This window comes from Nomascus leucogenys, chromosome 9 (genome assembly GCF_006542625.1).
Source record: "Nomascus leucogenys isolate Asia chromosome 9, Asia_NLE_v1, whole genome shotgun sequence".
Lineage (NCBI taxonomy): Eukaryota > Metazoa > Chordata > Mammalia > Primates > Hylobatidae > Nomascus > Nomascus leucogenys.
In genome coordinates, this window is record NC_044389.1 from 11,033,487 (window position 1) to 11,053,461 (window position 19,975).

The window sequence follows — 19,975 nt, forward strand, 5'->3', positions numbered from 1 at the left end:
GACTCTGTCTCAAAAAAAAAAAAAAAAGAAAAAAAGAAAATGGATCATAGACCTAAATATAAAACTAAATATAAATATGACTTATAGGAAAAACCTTTCTGATTTAAAATTAGGTGAAGATTTTTTTAGATAGAAAGCCAAAAGCATGATCCATAAAAGAAAAATTGATAAATTGGACATCTTCAAGATTAAAAATTTCTGATCTTCTAAAAACAAGCCACAGACTGGCAGAAAGTATTTGCCAATTACAGAAGTGATAAAGGACTTGTATCCAGAATATATATAATTTTAAACTCTCAAAACTCAATAATACAAAGTTTCAGTTAGGAGGAATAAGTTCTGGATATCTATTGTACAGCATGATGACTATAGCTGATAATAATGTTGATATAGTTTGGATATTTTTCGCTCTAAATCTCATGTTGAAATTTGATCCCTAATGTTTTATTTATTTATTTATTTTTGAGATGGAGTCTCTCTCTGTCACCAAGGCTGGAGTGCAGTGGTGTCATCTCCACCAACTGCAATCTCCACCTCCTGGGTTCAAGCAATTCTGGTGCCTCAACCTCCTGAGTAGCTAGGATTACAGGCATGCCCCGCGACGCCCAGCTAATTTTTGTATTTTTAGTAGAGACGGGGTTTCACCATGTTGGCCAGGCTGGTCTCGAACTCCTGACCTCAGGTGATCTGCCCACCTTGGCCTCCCAAAGTGCTGGGATTACAGGCGTGAGCCACTGTGCCTGGCCAGATCCCCAGTGTTTCAGATGGAGCCTAGTGGGAGGTGTTTGGGTCCTGGGGGTGGATACCTCATGAGTGGCTTGATGTCATCCTGTGGGAATGAGTGAGTTCTCATTCTACTAGTTCCTACAAGACCTGATTGTGAAAAAGAGCCTGGCATTCCCCTCCTCTCTCTTCCTTCCTTTCTCACTATGTGATGGCTGTTCCCCTTCGCCTTCTGTCATGAGTGGAAGTGATATAGTTTGGCTGTGTCCCCACTCAAATCTCAACTTGAATTGTACCTCCCAGAATTCCCACATGTTGTGGGAGGGACCTAGGTTGAGGTAATTGAATCATGGGGGCTGGTTTTTCCCGTGCTATTCTTGTGCTAGGGAATAAGTCTCACAAGATCTGATGGGTTTATCAGGGGTTTTTGCTTTTGCTTCTTCCTCATTTTTCTCTTGCTGCCACCACGTAAGCAGTGCCTTTCACCTCCCACCATGATTCTGAAGCCTCCCAGCCATGTGGAACTGTAAGTCCAATTAAACCTCTTTTTCTTCCCAGTCTCAGGTATGTTTTTATCAGCAGCATGAAAATGAACTAATACAGTAAATTGGTACCAGTAGAGTGGGGCGCTGCTGAAAATGTGGAAGTGACTTTGGAACTGGCTAACAGGCAGAAGTTGGAACAGTTTGGAGGGCTCAGAAGAAGTCAGGAAAATGTGGGAAAGCTTGGAACCTCCTAAAGACTTGTTGAATGGCTTCTGATAAAAATCCTGATAGTGATATGAACAATAAGGTCCAGGCCGAGGTGGTCTTTCTGATGGAGATGAGGAACTTGTTGGGAACTGGAGCACAGGTGACGACTCTTGTTATGTTTTAGCATAACGAAGAGACTGGAGGCATTTTGCCCCTGTCCTAGAGATTTGTGGAACTTTGAACTTGAGCAAGATGATTTAGGGTATCTGGCAGAATAAATTTCTAAGCAGCAACACATTCAAGAGATGACTTGAGTATTTGTAAAGGCATTCAGTTTTATAAGGGAAGCAGAGCATAAAAGTTGGGAAAATTTGCAGTGGGATTATGCAATAGAAAAGAAAAACCCAGGCCGGGCATGGTGGCTCACGCCTGTAATCCTAGCACTTGAGGAGGCCGAGACGGGGGGATCACGAGGTCAGGAGTTCGAGATCAGCCTGGCAAACACAGTGAGACCCTGTCTTTACTAAAAATACAAAAATTAGCTGGGCATGGTGGTGCGCACCTGTAGTCCCAGCTACTTGGGAGGCTGAGGCAGGAGAATCGCTTGAACCTGGGAGGCGGAGGCTGTGGTGAGCCAAAGTGGTGCCACTGTACTCCGGCCTGGGTGACAGAGCAAGACTCCATCTCAAAAAAAAAAAGAAAAGAAAAACCCATTTTCTGGGGAGAAATTTTAGCTGCTGCAGAAATTTGCATAAGTTGCAAGGAGCCTAATGTTAGTCCCCAACACCATGGGGAAAATGTCTCCAGGCCATGTCGGAGACCTTCACGGCAGCCCCTCCCATCGCAGGCCCAGAGGCCCAGGAGAAAAAAGTGGTTTCATGGGCTGACCCCAGGGTCCCCATGCTGTGTGCAGCCTAGGGACTTGGTACCCTGTGTCCCAGCAGCTCCGTCCATGGCTGAAAGGGACCAATGTACAGCTCAGGCTGTGGCTTCAGAGGGTGGAAGCTACAAGCCTTGGCAGCTTCCCCATGGTGTTGAGCCTGCAGGTGCACAGAAGTCATGAACTGAGGTTTGGGAACCTCTGCCTAGATTTCAGAAGATGTAAGGAAACGCCTGGATGCCCTGAGGAAAGTTTGTTGCAGGGGCAGGGTCCTCATGGAGAACTCTGCTAGAGCAGTGCGGAAGGGAAATGTGGGGTCAGAGCCCCCACACAGAGTCCCTGCTGGGGCACTGCCTACTGGAGCTGTGAGAAGAGGGCCACTGCCCTCCAGACCCCAGAATGGTAGATCCATTGACAGCTTGCACCATGTACCTGGAAAAGCTGCAGACACAAGGCTAGCCCATGAAAGGAGCCAGGAGGGAGGTTGTGCCCTGCAAAGCCACAGGGGCGGAGCTTCCCAAGACCATGGGAATCCACCTCTTGCATCAGCGTGACCTGGATGTGAGACCTGGAATCAAAAGAGATCATTTTGGAGCTTTAAAATTTGACTGCCCCGCTGGATTTCAGACTTGCATAGGCCCTGTAACCCCTTTGTTTTGGCCAATTTCTCCCATTTGGAACAGCTGTATTTACCCAATGCCTGTACCCCCATTGTATCTAGGAAGTAACTAGCTTGCTTTTGATTTTACAGGCTCATAGGCAGAAGGGTCTTGCCTTGCCTCAGATGAGACTTTGGACTGTGGACATTTGGGTTAAGGCTGAAATGAGTTAAGACTTTGGGGGACTGTTGGGAAGGCGTGATTGATTTTGGAATGTGAGGACATAAGATTTGGAGGGGCCAGGGGCAGAATGATATGGTTTGACTGTGTCACCACCCAAATCTCAACTTGAATTGTATCTCCCAGAATTCCCACGTGTTGTGGGAAGGACCCAGGGGGAGGTAATTGAATCATGGGTGCCAGACTTTCCCATGCTATTCTCATGATAGTGAATAAGTCTCACGAGATTTGATGGGACTAAGTCTCACGAGATCTGATGGGTTTATCAGGGGGTTCTGCTTTTGCTTCTTCCTCATTTTTCTCTTGCTGCCACCATGTAAGAAGTGCCTTTCCCCTCCTGCCATGATTCTGAGGCCTCCCCAGCCATGTGGAGCTGTAAATCCAATTAAACCTCTTTTTCTTCCCAGTCTTGGGTATATTTTTATCAGCAGTGTGAAAACGGACTAATATATGAAGCTTCCTGAGTTCCTCACCAGAAGCAGATGCTAGCATCATGCTTCTCACACACACTATGTAACTGTGAGCCAAATAAAACTCTCTTTTCTTTTGTTTTCTTTCTCTTTCTTTCTTTCTTTCTTTTCTCTTTCTCTTTCTTTCTTTCTTTTCTCTTTCTCTTTGGCTTTCTTTCTCTTTCCTTCTTTCTTTCTTTCCTTCCTCTCTTCTCTTTCCCTTCCTTCTTTCCTTCCTTCCTTCCTCTCTCTCTTCTTCCTTCCTTCCTTCCCTCCCTCCCCTCCCTCCTCCTCTCCTCCCTCCCTCCCTCCCTCCCTTCCTTCCTTCCTCTCGCTCTGTCACCCAGAGACAGGGTCTCACTCTGTCATCCAAGCTGAAGTGCAGTGGCATGATCACAGCTCACTGCAGCCTTGACCTCCCTGGGTTGAGGTGATCTTCCTGCCTCAGTTTCCTGAGTAGCTGGGACTACAGATACATGCTACCACACCTGTATTTTTTGTAGAGACAGAGTTTCACTGTGTTGCCCAGGCTGGTCTCGAATTCCTGGGCTCAAGCAATCCTCCCACCTTGGCCTCCCAAAGTGCTGAGATTACAGTCCTCACTCATGCTACAAACACTGCCTTCTGTCTCCCTTCTGGAGCAGAACACCTTTTCTCCTCCTGCCTTTGGACACCAGATTCCAGGTTCTTTGGCTCTTGGACTCTGACACTTGCACCAGCAGCCTTCTGGGGGCTCTCAGGCATTTGGCCTCAGACTGGGGGCTGCATTGTTGGCTTCCTTGGTTTTGAGGCTTTTGGTCTTGGACTGAGACATGTTACTGGCTTTTCTCATTTTCTGGCTTGCAGACAGCTTGTCCTGGAACTTCGCCTTTGTAATCACATGAGCCAATTCTCTCTAAAAAATTCCCTTTCACATATAAATATATGAAATATATGTATATATATCCTATTGGTTTTGTCCCTCTGGAGAAGGCTACTACAAATGTATTGTGTAAAATGAAATAAAATGAACGTCAGCATTTGATTATATTTTGTAATATATTTTCTCTTTTCGGGGGCATTGTAGGTACTTAATATTTGTTAATTGCATGGATGGATGAATAAATAAATGTCAAAATGCTCATATTTTAAAAATGAATTGTATATGAGAAAATTGCTAAGAAAGGCCAGGTGCAATGGCTCATGCCTATAATCCCAGCACTTCGGGAGGCCAAGGCGGGCAGATCACTTGAGGTCAGGAGTTCAAGACCAGCCTGGCCAACATGGTGAACCCTCACTTCTACTAAAAATACAAAAAATTAGCCGGGTGTGGTGGTGCATGCCTGTAATCACAGCTACTTGGGAGGCTGAGGCAGGAGGATCACTGGAACCTAGGAGGTGGAGTTTGCAGTGAGCTGAGATGGTGCCGCTATACTCCAGCTTGGGTGACAGAGTCAGACTCTGTCTCAAAAAAAAAAAAACTGCTGAGAGTAGATTTTAGAAGTCTCAACGTGAAAAAATAAGTACATGAAGTGATGCATCCAGTTTTTTTTTTTAGACAGAGCCTCGCTCTGTTGCCCAGGCTAGAGTGCAATGGCGCGATCTCTGCTCACTGCAACCTCTACCTCCCGGGTTGAAGTGATTCTTCTGCCTCAGCCTCCTGAGTAGCTGGGACTACAGGCATGTGCCACTTCACCTGGCTAATTTTTGTATTTCTAGTAGAGACAGGGTTTCACCATGTTGGCCAGGCTGGTCATATGATATTTTGTGACATCCATAGAATGTGTAATGACCAACTCAGAGTATCTGAGGTAATCATCACTTTCAATATTTATCATTCTATGTGTTGGGAACATTTAAAGTCCTCTCTTCTAACTGCTTTGAAATATACATACTTTGTTGTTTACAAATGGCCAAGAAATATATGAAAAAATGTTCAACATCACTAATCATCAGGGAAATGCAAATCAAAACCACAATGATGTATATGTTAATTCGCTTGATTTAATCATTCCACAGTGTATACATATATTAAAACATCACATTATACTCTGTGAGTATATATTTTTGTCAATTATAAAATACTCAATAATTTTTAAAATGAGCAATCACATTAAAAAAGATTAGGTGTGGGCAAAAGATGTGAACAGACACACCACCAAAGAAGTTATGGAATATAACAGCATCATCTAAATGGATGTTCAGCATTAGTCAGGAGGAAAATGCAATTTAAAATCACAATGAGGGCTGGGCGCAGCGGCTCACACCTGTAATCCCAGAATTTGAGGAGCCCAAGGCGGGCAGATGACTTGAGCCTAGGAGTTTGAGACCAGCCTGGGCAAAAAATACAAAAATTACAAAAATACAGAAATTAGCCAGGTACGGTGGTGCGCACCAGTTGTCCCAGCTGCTCGAGAAGCTAAGATGGCAGGATGGCTTGAGCCCAGGAGGTCGAGGCTGTAGTGAGCTGTGATCATGTCACTATACTCCAAACTGAGTGACAGAGTGAGACACTGTCTCAAAAAATAAAAAATAAAAATAAATAAAAACACAATGAGATACAACACACTTATTAGAAAGGCCAAAATTTTAAAGTCTCATCATACCAAATGTTAGCAAGGATGTGATGCAACTGGAATTCCATACACTGCGAGTGGGAACACAAAAGCTCTAACCTCTTTAGAAGACAATTGGGCACTTTCTTAAAAAGTTACAAATACACTGACCATATAACCTAGGCATTCAATTCCTTAGTATTTACCCAAGAGAAATGAAAGTGTATATCCATATTAAGACTTTTATATAAATAGCAGCTTTATTAGTAACAGCAAAAGTGGAAACAGCCCAAATGTGTGTCCACAGATGAATAGATTAAAACAAATTGTGTTATACATCTATACAACAGATTACTACTTGGTAATTAAAAGGAATGAACTACTGATATCTACTGCAGTATGGACAAATATCAAAAAAATGCAGAGTGAAAGAAGCCAGACCACCCACCCTATAAAAAAACAGTTCATACTGTGTGATTCCATTTGTATGAAATTTTAGAAAATTCAAACTAGTCTATAGTGACAGAAAATAGATCAGAGGTGGCTTGGGTGTGGGGTAATGGGGTTGGTAGCAGGGCGCGATATCAAAGCTTCATAGGGAAACTTTTGGGAGTGATAGGTAACTTTACTATCTTTTAAAAAAAATTGTTTTCTTTTTTTTTTGTCTTTTTTTTTTTAGAGGCAGGATCTGGCTCTTTTGCCCAGGCTGGAGTGCAGAGGCGTGATCATAGCTCACTGCAGCTTCAAACTCCTGGCCTCAAGCTGTCCTCCCACTTCAGCTTCCCAAGTAGCTGAGACTTCAGGCTTGTGCCACCACACTTGGCTAATGTTTTAAAAACGAATATTTGTAGAGATGGGGTTTCACCGTGTCTCTCAGCCTGGTCTCTAACTCCTGGTCTCAAGTGATCCTCCCACCTTGGCCTCCCAAAGTGCTGGGATTACAGGTGTGAGCACCATGCCCAGCCTTAAATTCACTATTTTGATTGTGGTGACGGTTTTGTAGATATCTACAAATTTACTAAATTGTATACTTTTAATGTGCACAATTTATTATAAGTTAATTATACTTATAAAATATTTTTTAAATTACTATTTTTTTTAAAGACTAGAGAGAAAACATGACAGAGTGGAGCAGGAAAAGTTCTTACTTTCTGAGACAGTCTCAGATTATGAGATTACAAACATGGCTGAACACATATATTCCTCCTGTCGCTATCTACAGACCACTCAAGTGACAGTAAAAAATGCTTTTTTTTTTCCAGAAATGAGGTCTCACTCCGTCACCCAGGGGCTGGAGTGCAATGGGGCGATCACATCTCACTGCAGCCTCAACATCCCATGCCTGCGCGATCCTCTCCCACCTCAGCCTTCTGAGTAGCTGGGCTGGGACTATAGGTGCACACCACTATGCCCAGTTAATTTAAAAAAATTTTTTAGAGACATGATTTTACTGGGTTGCCCAGGCTGGTCTCAAACTCCTGGCCTCAAGCAATCCACCCACCTCAGCCTCCCAAAGTGCTGGGATTACAGACATGAGCCACCAGGCTCAGCCAAAAAGTGCTTTTAAAGAGATAAGCATATTTGTTGAGAGAATAGATCTTGACAGTGGTTCACACCTGTAATCCCAGCACTTTGGGAGGCCAAGGCAGCTGAATCACTTGAGGCGAGGAGTTTGAGACTAGCCTGGCCAACATGGTGGACCTTGTCTCTACTAAAAACACAAAAATTCGGCCGGGCGCGGTGGCTCACGCTTGTAATCCCAGCACTTTGGGAGGCCGAGGCGGGCTGATCCCGAGGTCAGGAGATCGAGACCACGGTGAAACCCCGCCTCTACTAAAAATACAAAAAAATTAGCCAGGCGTGGTGGCGGGCGCCTGTAGTCCCAGCTACTCAGAGAGGCTGAGGCAGGAGAATGGCGTGAACCTGGGAGGCGGAGCTTGCAGTGAGCCGAGATTGCGCCACTGCACTCCAGCCTGGGCGACACAGCGAGGCTCCGTCTCAAAAAAAAAAAAAAAAAAAAAAAAAATTAGCTGGGCATGATGGCGCACACCCTTAATCCCAGCTACTTGGGAGGCTGAGGCAGGAGAATCACTGAAACCCTGGAGACAGAGGTTGCAGTGAGCCGTGATCGCGCCACTGCACTCCAGCCTTGGCAACAGATCAAGACTCTGTCTCAATTAAAAAAAAAGAGAGAGAGAGAGTAGATCTTAAACGTTCTCATCACCAAAAAAGAAAAAGAAAAAGATAAGTATACAAACCGATGGATAGGTTAGTTAGCTTGATTGGGGTATTCATTTCACAATGTGTGTATGTATATGTGTATATACTTATATGTATATATATACTTAAATACATAAAGAGAAGCCCATATATATGTATATATACTTAATATATACATATACATACACATATTATATATAAATACACATATATTTTGATATATATCAAAATTACATGATGTAACTGTGAATATGTGATGTACGCTGCCAATTATATGCCATTTATTTGCCAATTATACCTAATACTCCCAAAGAAACAAAGATATAAACATATAAAGACAAACAGGATGGAGAAGGAGAAAGTAAAACTTTGAGAGCTTTAAAGCAAATAAAGCTGCGTGCAGTGGCTCACACCTATCATCCCACAACTTGGGAGGCCAAGGCAGGAGGATCGCTTGAGTGCAGAAGTTTGAAGTCACTGCGTGCAACATAGCGAGATCCTGTCTCTTAAAAAAAGAATTAAAAAGAAGAAGCAGATGATGAAAGCTGAATTATAGTTGGGGATTGAGAAAGCTGAGGAGCAGCCTGCTTTTCGTTGCAGGACCCCACAATAGTATAACTTGCCAAGACCAGCTCGCAGGACACAGGCAGCAGGCAAGAGAGAGAATCTTCTCTGGGGAATCGGATCAACCGGTGAGAAAAGACCTAAATATACACCTACAGAGATTGGGCCACAGGCCACATCATAGAGCTTAGGACAGGCACTCAGTGCTTCATTCTTATATGTGAAGAGACTGTCAAAGATTGTCAGTCATTTGGGGAAAATATCTAAACCATGGGCAAACAGAAAGTGTAGAGGAGAGAAGGAATCAAAGAAATAATTCAAGAAAATGCCAAACAGAGGGATATGAATTTCTAGATTGAAAAGGCCCACTGAGTACCCAGCACAATGGATGAAAATAGACTCTCAGGAAGGCACATAATTTTGAAAATGTTAGTGCTCTGTTTTCAAAGAAAAGATTCTATAAGCACCCATAAAGAAAAAAATATATACCAGGCTGGGCATGGTGGCTCACACCTGTAATCCCAGCACTTTGGGAGGCAGAGGCGGGCGGATCACCTGAGGTCAGGAGTCCAAGACCAGCCTGGCTAACGTGGCGAAACCCCGTCTCTACTAAAAATACAAAAAAAAAAAAAAAAAAAAAATTAGCCGGGCACGGTGACAGGCACCTGTAATCCAAGCTACTCAGGAGGCTGAGGCAGGAGAATCACTTGAGCCCGGGAGGTAGAGCTTGCAGTGAGGCAAGATCGTGCCACTGCACTCCAGCCTTGGTGACAGAGTGAGACTCCAACTCAAAAAAAAAAGAAAAGGTAGAAATCTATATACAACAAAAAGTGCACGCGCACACACACACACACACACACAAATTATTATACAAATAATCATTTCCTCAGTCAAACTAGCCTCATTTCAAAAGCTTAAGAGCCACATATAGCTAGTGGCTACCATATTAGACAGCACAGGCATAGAACATGTCCATCACTGCAGACTGTTTTATTGGACAGCCCTCCTCTAAGTATCTCTGTTCCTGATTTAAAGTAGACTAAACTTGCATAAAATCGAATTTCCTACACACTTTCCTAGTGGCCAATTTCCTCTGATTACACTTTGTTTTGTTGTTTGGTTGCAAGATAAATACATGTTTTCTTTTTAAGGTGTGCATGTATCAACATTATCATTTTTATTTTGTTTTACAGTTGTTTTTTCTGCAGTGATATTTGGGACTATTACAAATCAAGATCTGCCTGTGATCAAGTGTGTTTTAATCAATCATAAGAACAATGATTCATCAGTGGGGAAGTCGTCATCATATCCCATGGTAAAGTAACATTAAAATTATACCTTTAGCTGTTTTTCTCTAGAGACCGTAATTTGTAAGTTATTGAAGCCTACCATGTCTCAATGGGCTTCTGTTTATGTATTTAAGTATATTATGTCCTCACATCTGGTACTGACAGAGCATCTATACTCCTAGCTCCCTGGCACTCCATTCCTTCAAGAACTGTATTCTTCATATGAGGATTTAGGAAGGACACTGATTGATAACTAGCATGAAGTAACAAGTAGAGTCATCCCTTGGTATACAGGGGGGATTGGTTCCAAGACTCTCACTAATACCAAAATCCATGGATATGCAAGTCCCTGATATAAAATGGCTTGGTATTTGCATGTAACCTATGCAGATTCTATATATTTTTGAGACAGTCTCATTCTGTTGACCAGGCTGGAGTATAGTGGCATGATCATAGCTCACTGCAGCCTCGCCCTCCCGGGCTCAAAATCTTCCCACTTCAACCTCCCAACTAGCTGGGACTAAAGGCACATGTCACCACACCTGGCTAATTTTTTTTATTTTTTGCAAAGATGGGGTCCTACTCTGTTGCCCAAGCTGATCTTGAACTCCTGGGATCAACTGATCCTCCCACCTAAGCCTCCCAAAGTGCTGGGATTACAGTCCTGAGCCACCATGCTTGACCCTCCCGTATACTTTTAAAATTATCTCTAGATTACTTATAATACCTAATATGATGCAAATGCTTTATAATACCTAAACAACTGTGTGAATAGTTGTTATACCCTATTGTTTAGGGAATAATAACAAGGGAAAAAAGTCGGTACATGTTCAGTACAGATGCAACCCCATTTTTTCCGGAATAGTTTCAATCTGTGGTTGGTTGTATCCATGGATGCGGAACCCATGGTTACAGAGGGCCGACTGTATTTCCTTTACTCCTTAAAGAGAATCCAGGCTTTTCTTCCAAGCCTGAATCCCTCACTTCCAGCTGCCCCCAGTATATAGGTAGATTTTCCATTTGCACATCAAAATCCACCTACATCATTTATTTTAGTTCATTTTTATTTCCCCAAGCCTGCTCTTATTCTTGTATTAATTGATTTCTGTTTATACCCCTCTCTAGTTCCCAGGCTTGAAAGCTCAGCATCATTTTGGACTACTTCTTTCTATTACTTTCACATGTGGTCAGTTACCAAGTGTTGTCGATTCCCTTTAGGCGTTCTCATATAATCATCGCATATTCTCTAGTCTCACTGCCACTTCCCTAATTCAAGCCCTCATTAACTCCCTCATAATCACAGTGATATCCTAAGTGGCCTCTTCCTGCTACAGTTCATCTCAGAGATAGCTGCTGGGCTAGCCTCCCTGAAGCAGGCACATCCTTCACTGCCTGGCTCTGAACCCTCCATGATTTCTCATTACTTAGACTGATACCAAGATTGCTCAGTAATGTGGCTCTGGCTCCTTCAAGTTCCGACTTTGTTTTTCATTACTCCTCTCTTTTACGCTATTCATCTTGTTTTTCATTACCCTTCTCTCTTGTGCTATTCCTAGTCCTCTATTTTAAAAACATACATTTAGTAAATTTACTCAAGGGAAGCTTAAGTGATGGAGAACTGAAAATAGTAGAAATCAGCCAGGTACGGTAGCTCACACCTGTAATCCCAGCACTTTGGGAGGCCAAGGTGGGTAGATCGCTTGAGCTCAGGAGTTTGAGACCAGCCTAAGGAACATGGTGAAACCCCGTGTCTATCAAAAATACAACAACAACAAAAAAATTAACCAGCCATGGTGGTGTGCACCTGTGGTCCCAGCTACTTATGAGGCTGAGGCCGGAGGATCATCTGAGCCAGGGAGGTGGAGGTTGCAGTGAGCCAAGATTGTGCCACTGCACTCCAGCCTGCCTTGGCCTTCCAAAGTGTTGGGATTACAGGCATGAGCCACTGCTACTGGCTGATATAGATCTCATATATATGACATATATCATAGATTTTTTTTTTTTGTAGAGACGGAGTTTTGGCATGTTAGCCAGACGGGTCTCGAACTCCTGACCTCAGGTGATCTGCCCACCTTGGCCTCCCAAGGATTACAGGCATGAGCCACTGCACCCGGCTGGGAATCACGTTTCAGCATGACCTTTGGAGGGGACACACATCCAAATCATATCAGCAACTATTCCATATTCTTCAAATTTGCTTTTAAGAAATGACTGTACTAAGGCACCAAGTATTCACAGCAGCTGAGTGAGATGTACTGTGTTTTTTTTTTTCCTGTCAGTGATTAGAGAGCATAGGCAGGCAATCCACCATAACTCTAAAATTCTCTCTCCTTACCAAATAGGTTCATTTATACCTCCCTTCCTCCAGAAAGTCAAAGCTGCATTTAATGTCACATTCCTCTTGAACAGATCTTGTGCCATTGCGGCACAGTCTAAACAAAACAAAACATAATAAAAACAAAAACAATAAAAACAAAAAGTCTCCACTATGGTTTAATGATGGGTTTTCTGTTTGTGAAGAATTGAAGTCACTGGAGTTGACCAAATGTGTTTGACAATCATGACCTCATATTTCAGGCAGGTGGCCTACACAAGCCAGCTCATTTTCTTTATTTGTCATGTCCCACCCTGTACTTCTAGAGAATGAGTTGTTGATTTGTTTGTTTGTTGGTTGGTTTTCTGTAACAATTAGGGAAAGAATGGTGGGCTTTGTGTGATAGATCATTTGACGTGCTTTCTCTGGACTTTTCACAGCTTGTGCAGCTGTTTTACTTACGTAAGCAGACAACAACTGTGTTAGCGATTTCATGTCCTCATTAGTTAGCTATACTTGTTATAAGAAGATCAACAGACTGAACTTCACTGTTATTACCAAAGTTGTATTTTTTTTTTTTAACATCGTGAGTTTTAGATATCACAGTCTCTTAAATTCCAGTGCCTTCATGGCACCGTGGGACTCAGCTCTGCCAGGTGGTGAAGAACGTGGCCTGGCCTTCAAGAACATCCCTTGGCTCCTGGCCAGCCTGGCTCAAGCTATTCCCGGACTGCCAGCAGTGGAGCCCACCACCTCTGTACTGTGCATTTGTCATGCTATTCTCTCTCCTCTGAAGCCCGCAGATTTGTCTATCCGGGTTGTACCCAGCTTTAATTTTTAAAAACCTTTTACCGGGGCTGGGCGCGGTGGCTCACGCCTGTAATCCCAGCATTTTGGGAGGCCCAGGCAGGCGGATCACCCGAGGTCGGGAGTTCGAGGCCAACCTGGCCAACATGGAGAAACTCCGTCTCTGCTAAAAATACAAAATAAACCGGGAGTGGTGGCGCATACCTGTAATCCCAGCTACTCAAGAGGATGAGGCAGGAGAATCGCTTGAACCCGGGAGGCGGAGGTTATGGTGAGCCAAAATCATACCATTGCACTCCAGCCTGGGCAACAAGAGCAAGATTATGGATTTCTGGCAAGAATTTCCCAGGAGTGTGTCCTTCCCAGAGCATCATATTCAGAGTGACAGGAAGTCATTTGGTGTCATTATGAAGATGTGAACCTTGATCATTAGATTTAGATGGTGCATGCCAGGTGTCCCCACTGCAAAGTTACTATTTTCTTCACTTATAATTAATAAGTGCCTTGGAGGGGATGCAAATATCCTGTTCCTTCTTTAATTTTCACCTACTGATTTTAGTACCCATCGGTGGATCTTACCTATGATTATTATGGTGGTATTTGCCTAATGGTGCTTTTCTTTTTCCTACATTCCCTCTATGTTAATTGGAATGTTTTGTGAGGAAGCACTGTCCCTTTCCTCTCATTTTATTTATTATTTATTTATTTATTCAATTTTTAAATTTATATCAGTATAGGCCCATGAATATTTATTTTATTCTCTGGGTTGTAACCCAATACAATCATTATTTATTTTGTTGCTCAAATTGTTCCTGCTTTGGCCATTGGGAGCTACTTCAGTTTTGCTCCTGTGTCCCTTCCAGCATCTCCTCATCTTTTTCCAAGCCCTTCCTTAATTTTCGACACACTAGCAGATAGTTCAGGTTCATCTTGTATTTTTCTTGCCTTAGCCCTGGAATTAAGCACTTCTCCAAAGAGCACTGGCTTCTTTGGGGGGTAGTATTTAGAAACCAAGATCTGAGAGCTGGGTGTGCCCATTGCTGCTGGGATATCATTGCTTCTAGGCCCTCTCAGCAGGCAGAGCCTGGAAATACAATATATAGATAATCTAATTTTAGAATTACTAACACATACCCTGGTGAGAAATAGAGTTACTAGCTAAAGGACAGTATTTGTGTACAGTGCTTTTTGTCTTTAGCCTTAAGGGATCCAAAGTATTATTTTCTGAAATTACTTAGGTTAGTTCCTTTCTTTCCCATCCCCTTCACTATGGTTTTATTATTTATTTATGATACAATTGAATTAATTTGGTTTGTATTCCATTTTGATATTTCGTCCAGCCGCCTCATTTCACATATTCTAGTTGGTTTATTTATTTATTTTATTTTATTTATTATGTATTCTTTTATTAGAGACAGGGTTACACCATGTTGCCAAGGCTGGTCTCAAACTCCTGGACTCAAGCAATCTGCCTGCCTTGGCCTCCCGAAGTGCTGAGATTACAGGCATGAGCCACCACACCTGGCTTATTATTATTATTATTACTCTGAGACAAGATCTCGCTCTGTTGTCCAGGCTGGAGTGCAGTGACACAAACATAGCTCACTTCAGCCTCAACCTCCTGGGCTCAAGCAATCCTCTTGCCTCAGCCTCCTGGGTAGCAAGGACCACAGGCATGCGCCACCATGCCTGGCTAATTTTTAAATTTTTTGTAGAGATGGGGTCTCACTTTGTTGCCCAGGCTAATCTTGAACTCCTGGGCTCAGGTGATCCTCTTGCCTTGGCCTCACAAAGTCCTGGGATTACAGGCATGAGCCACTGTGCCTGACTCTCCTGGTTGGTTTAATTACTTGTTTTTTGAGACATGACATGACTCTTGTCCTAAAAGTCAAAACTGGCCGGGCGCGGTGGCTCACGCCTGTAATCCCAGCACTTTGGGAGGCCGAGGCGGGCGGATCACGAGGTCAGGAGATCGAGACCATCCTGGCTAACACAGTGAAACCCCGTCCCTACTAAAAAAAAAAAATACAAAAAATTAGCTGGGCAAGGTGGCGGGCGCCTGTAGTCCTAGCCACGTGGGAGGCTGAGGCAGGAGAATGGCGTGAACCCCGGGGGGCAGAGCCTGCAGTGAGCTGAAATCGTGCCATTGCACTCCAGCCTGGGCGACAGTGAGACTCTGTCTCAAAAAAAAAAAAAAAAAAAAAAGTCAAAACTATGTGAAACAGTATACTCAGAGAAGTATCACTGTCTCCTCATTCCTACTGACAAGTTTCCACCCTGTTTCTGCATATCCCCTGTAATTAACCAATCTCTTTAGATGTTTTGCTATTATTCCTGTATTTATTGTGCACAAGTGACCAGATACATATATATTTCCTTATATTCTCCTCTTTCTTACATAGCATAGCATACTTGAAGGTAGATACTTTTTGCACCTAGCTTTCTTCACTTAACAGTACATCCAGGAAATCATTGCAAATCAGTTCTTAGAGGTTGTCTTCATTCTTTTTTATAGCTACATAGTACTCCCTGGTTGGATGTATCATAATTTGTTCAACCACTCTCCTATGTACGAGCATTTAGGTTGTTTTCAGTATTTTGCAATTACAAATTGTGCTGCAATTAATTGCTAGAGGTATGCTTATTCCCAGAAGTGAGATTGCTGGCTCAAATGGTGAGTGAATAGCAAGTTTTATTAGGTATTGCCAAATTCTTCTCCAGAAGGGTTGTGTAGGGTGTGTTCCCCCAGCAATGCAGGAGAACAACTGTTTCCCCATAGCCTCACCAACAAAATGTATTGTCATGTTTTTTAATTTTTTGCCAGTCTGATAGATGAGAAGTGATATCTCAGTCTTGTTTTAGCATACAGATTTCTAATTATAAGTAGCCTTAACATTTTCTCATATGTTTGAGGGCCATTCTTTTTTTTTTTTTTTTTTGAGATGGAGTCTCGCTGTGTCACCCAGGCTGGAGTACAGTAGTGCCATCTTGGCTCACTGCAGCCTCTGCCTCCCGGGTTCAAGCAGTTCTCTGACTCAGCCTCCCAAGTAGCTGGGATTACAGGCGCCCACCACCACACCCGGCTAATTTTTGTATTTTTAGTTGAGACAGGGTTTCACCATCTTGGCCAGGCTGGTCTCGAACTGCTGACCTTGTGATCTGCCCACCTTGGCCTCCCAAAGTGCTGGGATTTCAGGAGTGAGCCACCGTGCCTGGCTGAGGGCCATTCTTTATATTTCTTTTCTTGAATTGTATATTCAATTCTTTTTCCCATTTTTCTACTGTGTTTTGGTTCTGTGTCCCTCAATTTTCAAAGGTTCTTTTTATATTAGGGGTATTTGCCCTTTACTTGTAATATATAATTGGAATATTTTCTTCTAGTATGTCAGCTGGGGTTTTTTTTTGTTTGTTTTGGGATGGGGTCTTGCTATGTTCAAGTCCAGGCTGGACTTGAACTCTTGGGCTCAAGTGATCCTTCCACCTCAGCCTCCTGAGTAGCTGGAACTACAGGCATGTACCACCATGCTTGACTTGTCTATTATTTTTTACTTTATCTTGTGCCCATCTTTTATGATCCAGCTCAATTACTGGACTTGCGTGAAGAACTTAAACATCCTGGCTTAGAAATCTCTTCTCCCTCCTTTGAAGTTCCAGGGCACTTACAATTTACATTTCAAAGTAGTTGGTATCTTTTTATGGGACACATTGTATTTCTCCTGTGTTTTACTTATTTATTCCTAGGATACTCAAACTCTTTAAGGGCAAGATTAGTCTTTTTTTTTTTTTCTAGTCTCATAGTACTCAGCAGAGGGTCTTGCACTTATCATATACTTACTGAGTGAACAAATAAGACCAGAAATACGGTTTTTGACCAGTAGCAGAAGAGCTACCCTGCTCTTCACCTGAAGAAATATGTGTGTGCTCATGTGTGTGCGTGTGTGCGTGCTGTGTTCAGCCATGTAAGGGAGGTAGGAGGTGGGGGACTCCACAGCAGAAGCTGCTCTAACCCCTGCTCTCAATATATCTTAATTAATTAATTAATTAATTAATTAATTTTTTGAGACAGAGTCTCACTCCGTCCCCCAGGCTGGAGTGCAATGGCGGGATCTAGGCTCATTGCAACCTCCACCTCCCAGGTTCAAGTGATTCTCCTGCCTTAGCCTCCTGAGTAGCTGGGATTACAGGCGCCTGCCACCACACCCAGCTAATTTTTTGTATGTTCAGTAGAGACGGCGTATCACCATGTTGGCCAGGCTGGTCTCGAACTCCTGACCTCAAGCAATCCACCCGCTTCAGCCTCCCAAAGTGCTGGAATTACAGGCGTGAGCCATGGCGCCTGGCCTAATCTATCTCAATTATTTAAAGCAAGCAAGAAGTGTGGTGGTGGTAGTGTGACTATGGGGACATCTGTCCAGAAAATTTGGTTTTTAAATTTCCTCTAACACAGATACCAATTTACCATTGCTTTATAAATTTTTATCTATATAGCAACAAACACAAAAATATGTATCTATATATTATAGATTTTATAATTACGGTCTGAACATTAGTTTGCTAACTAACAAACTGGGCAACTTAAACCAACAGAAATTTATTATCTCACAATTCCGGAGACTAGAAGTCCAAAATTAAGGTGTCAGCAGGGTTGGTTCCTTCTAAGGGCAGTGAGCAAGAATCTGCTCCAGGCCTCTCTCCTTGGCTTGAAGATGGCTGTCTTTCTGTTCACATGGTGTTCTTACTGTCTGTGTATCTGCCTTCAAATCTCCTCTTCTTTTTTTTTTTTTTTTGAGACAGAGTCTCACTCTGTTGCCCAGTCGGGAGTGCAGTGTTGCAATCTCAGCTCGCTGCAACCTCAGCCTCCCGTGTTCAAGCCATTCTCTTGCCTCAGCCTCCCGAGGAGCTGGGATTACAGGTGCCAACCACCACTTCCAGCTAGTTTTTTTATTTTTAGTAGACATAGGGTTTCACCATGTTGGCCAGGCTGGTCTCAAATTCCTGACTTCAAGTGATCTGCCTGCCTCGGTGTCCCAAAGTGCTAGGATTGCAGGTGTGAGCCACCATGCCCTGCCTCTTCTTCTTATAAGGACACGAGTCATACTGGATTTAGGCCCACCCTAATGACCCATTTTAACTTGATTACCGCTGTAAAGACCATCTCCAAATAAAGTTGCATTCTGAGATACTGAGGGTTAGGACTTCAACATATGAATTTGCAGAGGTAGGGGGACACACGCCATGACAGTCTGTACAACGTTTTAGAAATGCAGCCCAAAGTTATTTATCTTTTCTTTAGAGAATTATAATTAATACGATCTTTAGTCGGCAACGTGTTCTCAGTGGGTTCCAGCTTGTGTGGGTGTTGTGTGCAGTGTGTCAGCATGCGTTTGATAAAGTTTTGATGTGAAGAAGGGGAGGCCTTAGACCTGCAGTTTTCATGAATTCACTTTGTTCTATCTGCAACGTAGGTGTCAGAATCCCCAGAGGACCTCGGGTGTGCGTTGAGACCCCAGAGCGCAGGGACAGTGTACGAAGCTGCCGCTGTGGAAGTGGATGTATCTGCTTCCATCACACTGCAAGTGCTGGTCGACGCCCCAGGGAACATTTCCTGTCTCTGGGTCTTTAAGCACAGCTCCCTGAATTGCCAGCCACATTTTGATTTACAAAACAGGTAAGTGGAGGAATACCTTCTTGACATAAAATGTGGTTCATTTGGAATTTTGTTTCAAGTTGCTGTTCATGTTTATTGTAAACCATTTTTTTTTGTGAGTCAGGGTCTCTCTCTGTTACCCAGGCCGGAGTACAGTGGCACAATCTTGGCTCACTGTAGCCTCAACCTTCCAGGCTCAAGTAATCCCCCCACCCCAGTCCTCCCAAGTAGCTGGGACTACAGGCGCGTGCCACCACACCCAGCAAATTTTTTAAATTTTTTCTAGGCACCATGGTTTTTCACCATGTTGCCAAGGCTGGTCTTGAGCTCCTGGGCTTAAGCGATCCACCCACCTCGGCCTTCGAAAGTACCGGGACTACAGGTGTGAGCCACTGCGCCTGGCCTCAGCCTGTTTTTTGTAACTCTTATCTTCAGTGAAATAACGAACTAAAAATATAGTTAGGGCATCGATACATGACATTATAGATCTGTCAAATCTCATAGGATGTATAACATGAAAAATGAACCCTAATGCGAACTATGAACTTTATTTTATTTTTGAGACGGAATCTCACTCTGTCATCCAGGCTGGAGTGCAGTGGCCTGATCTTGGCTCACTGAAACGTCTGTTTCCCAGGTACAAGTAATCTCCTGTCTTAGCCTCCTGAGTAGCGGGGATCACAGGCACACACCACCACACCCAGCTAATTTTTGTATTTTTAGTAGAGATGGGGTTTCACCATGTCGGCCAGGCCAGCCTCGAACTCCTGACCTCAGATGATCCTCCCACCTCCGCCTCCCAAAGTACTGGGATTACAGGCCTGAGCCACCGTGCCCAGCCCAAACTATGAACTTTGAAATTGGTTCATCAATTGTAACAAACATATCACACCTATGCAAGATGTTAATAATAAGGGAAACTGTGTGGAGGGAAGGGCATATATGGCATCTTTCTGTATCTTCTGCTCAATTTTCCTGTAAGTCTAAAACTCTTTAAAAAGTAAAGTTGGTTGGGTG

The 19,975-nt window shown here is 43.2% G+C and overlaps 1 protein-coding gene across 1 annotated transcript in view; it reads left to right on the forward strand.

The window, feature by feature from the left end:
* FLT3 (fms related tyrosine kinase 3) overlaps window positions 1–19,975 on the forward strand; it is a 99,037-nt gene that overhangs the window by 19,852 nt on the left and 59,210 nt on the right. The window contains exons 2-3 of the mRNA XM_030818590.1: window positions 10,095–10,216; window positions 18,777–18,979. Of these exons, the coding sequence (XP_030674450.1) occupies window positions 10,095–10,216; window positions 18,777–18,979 (325 nt within the window). The remainder of the gene's footprint in view (window positions 1–10,094; window positions 10,217–18,776; window positions 18,980–19,975) is intronic.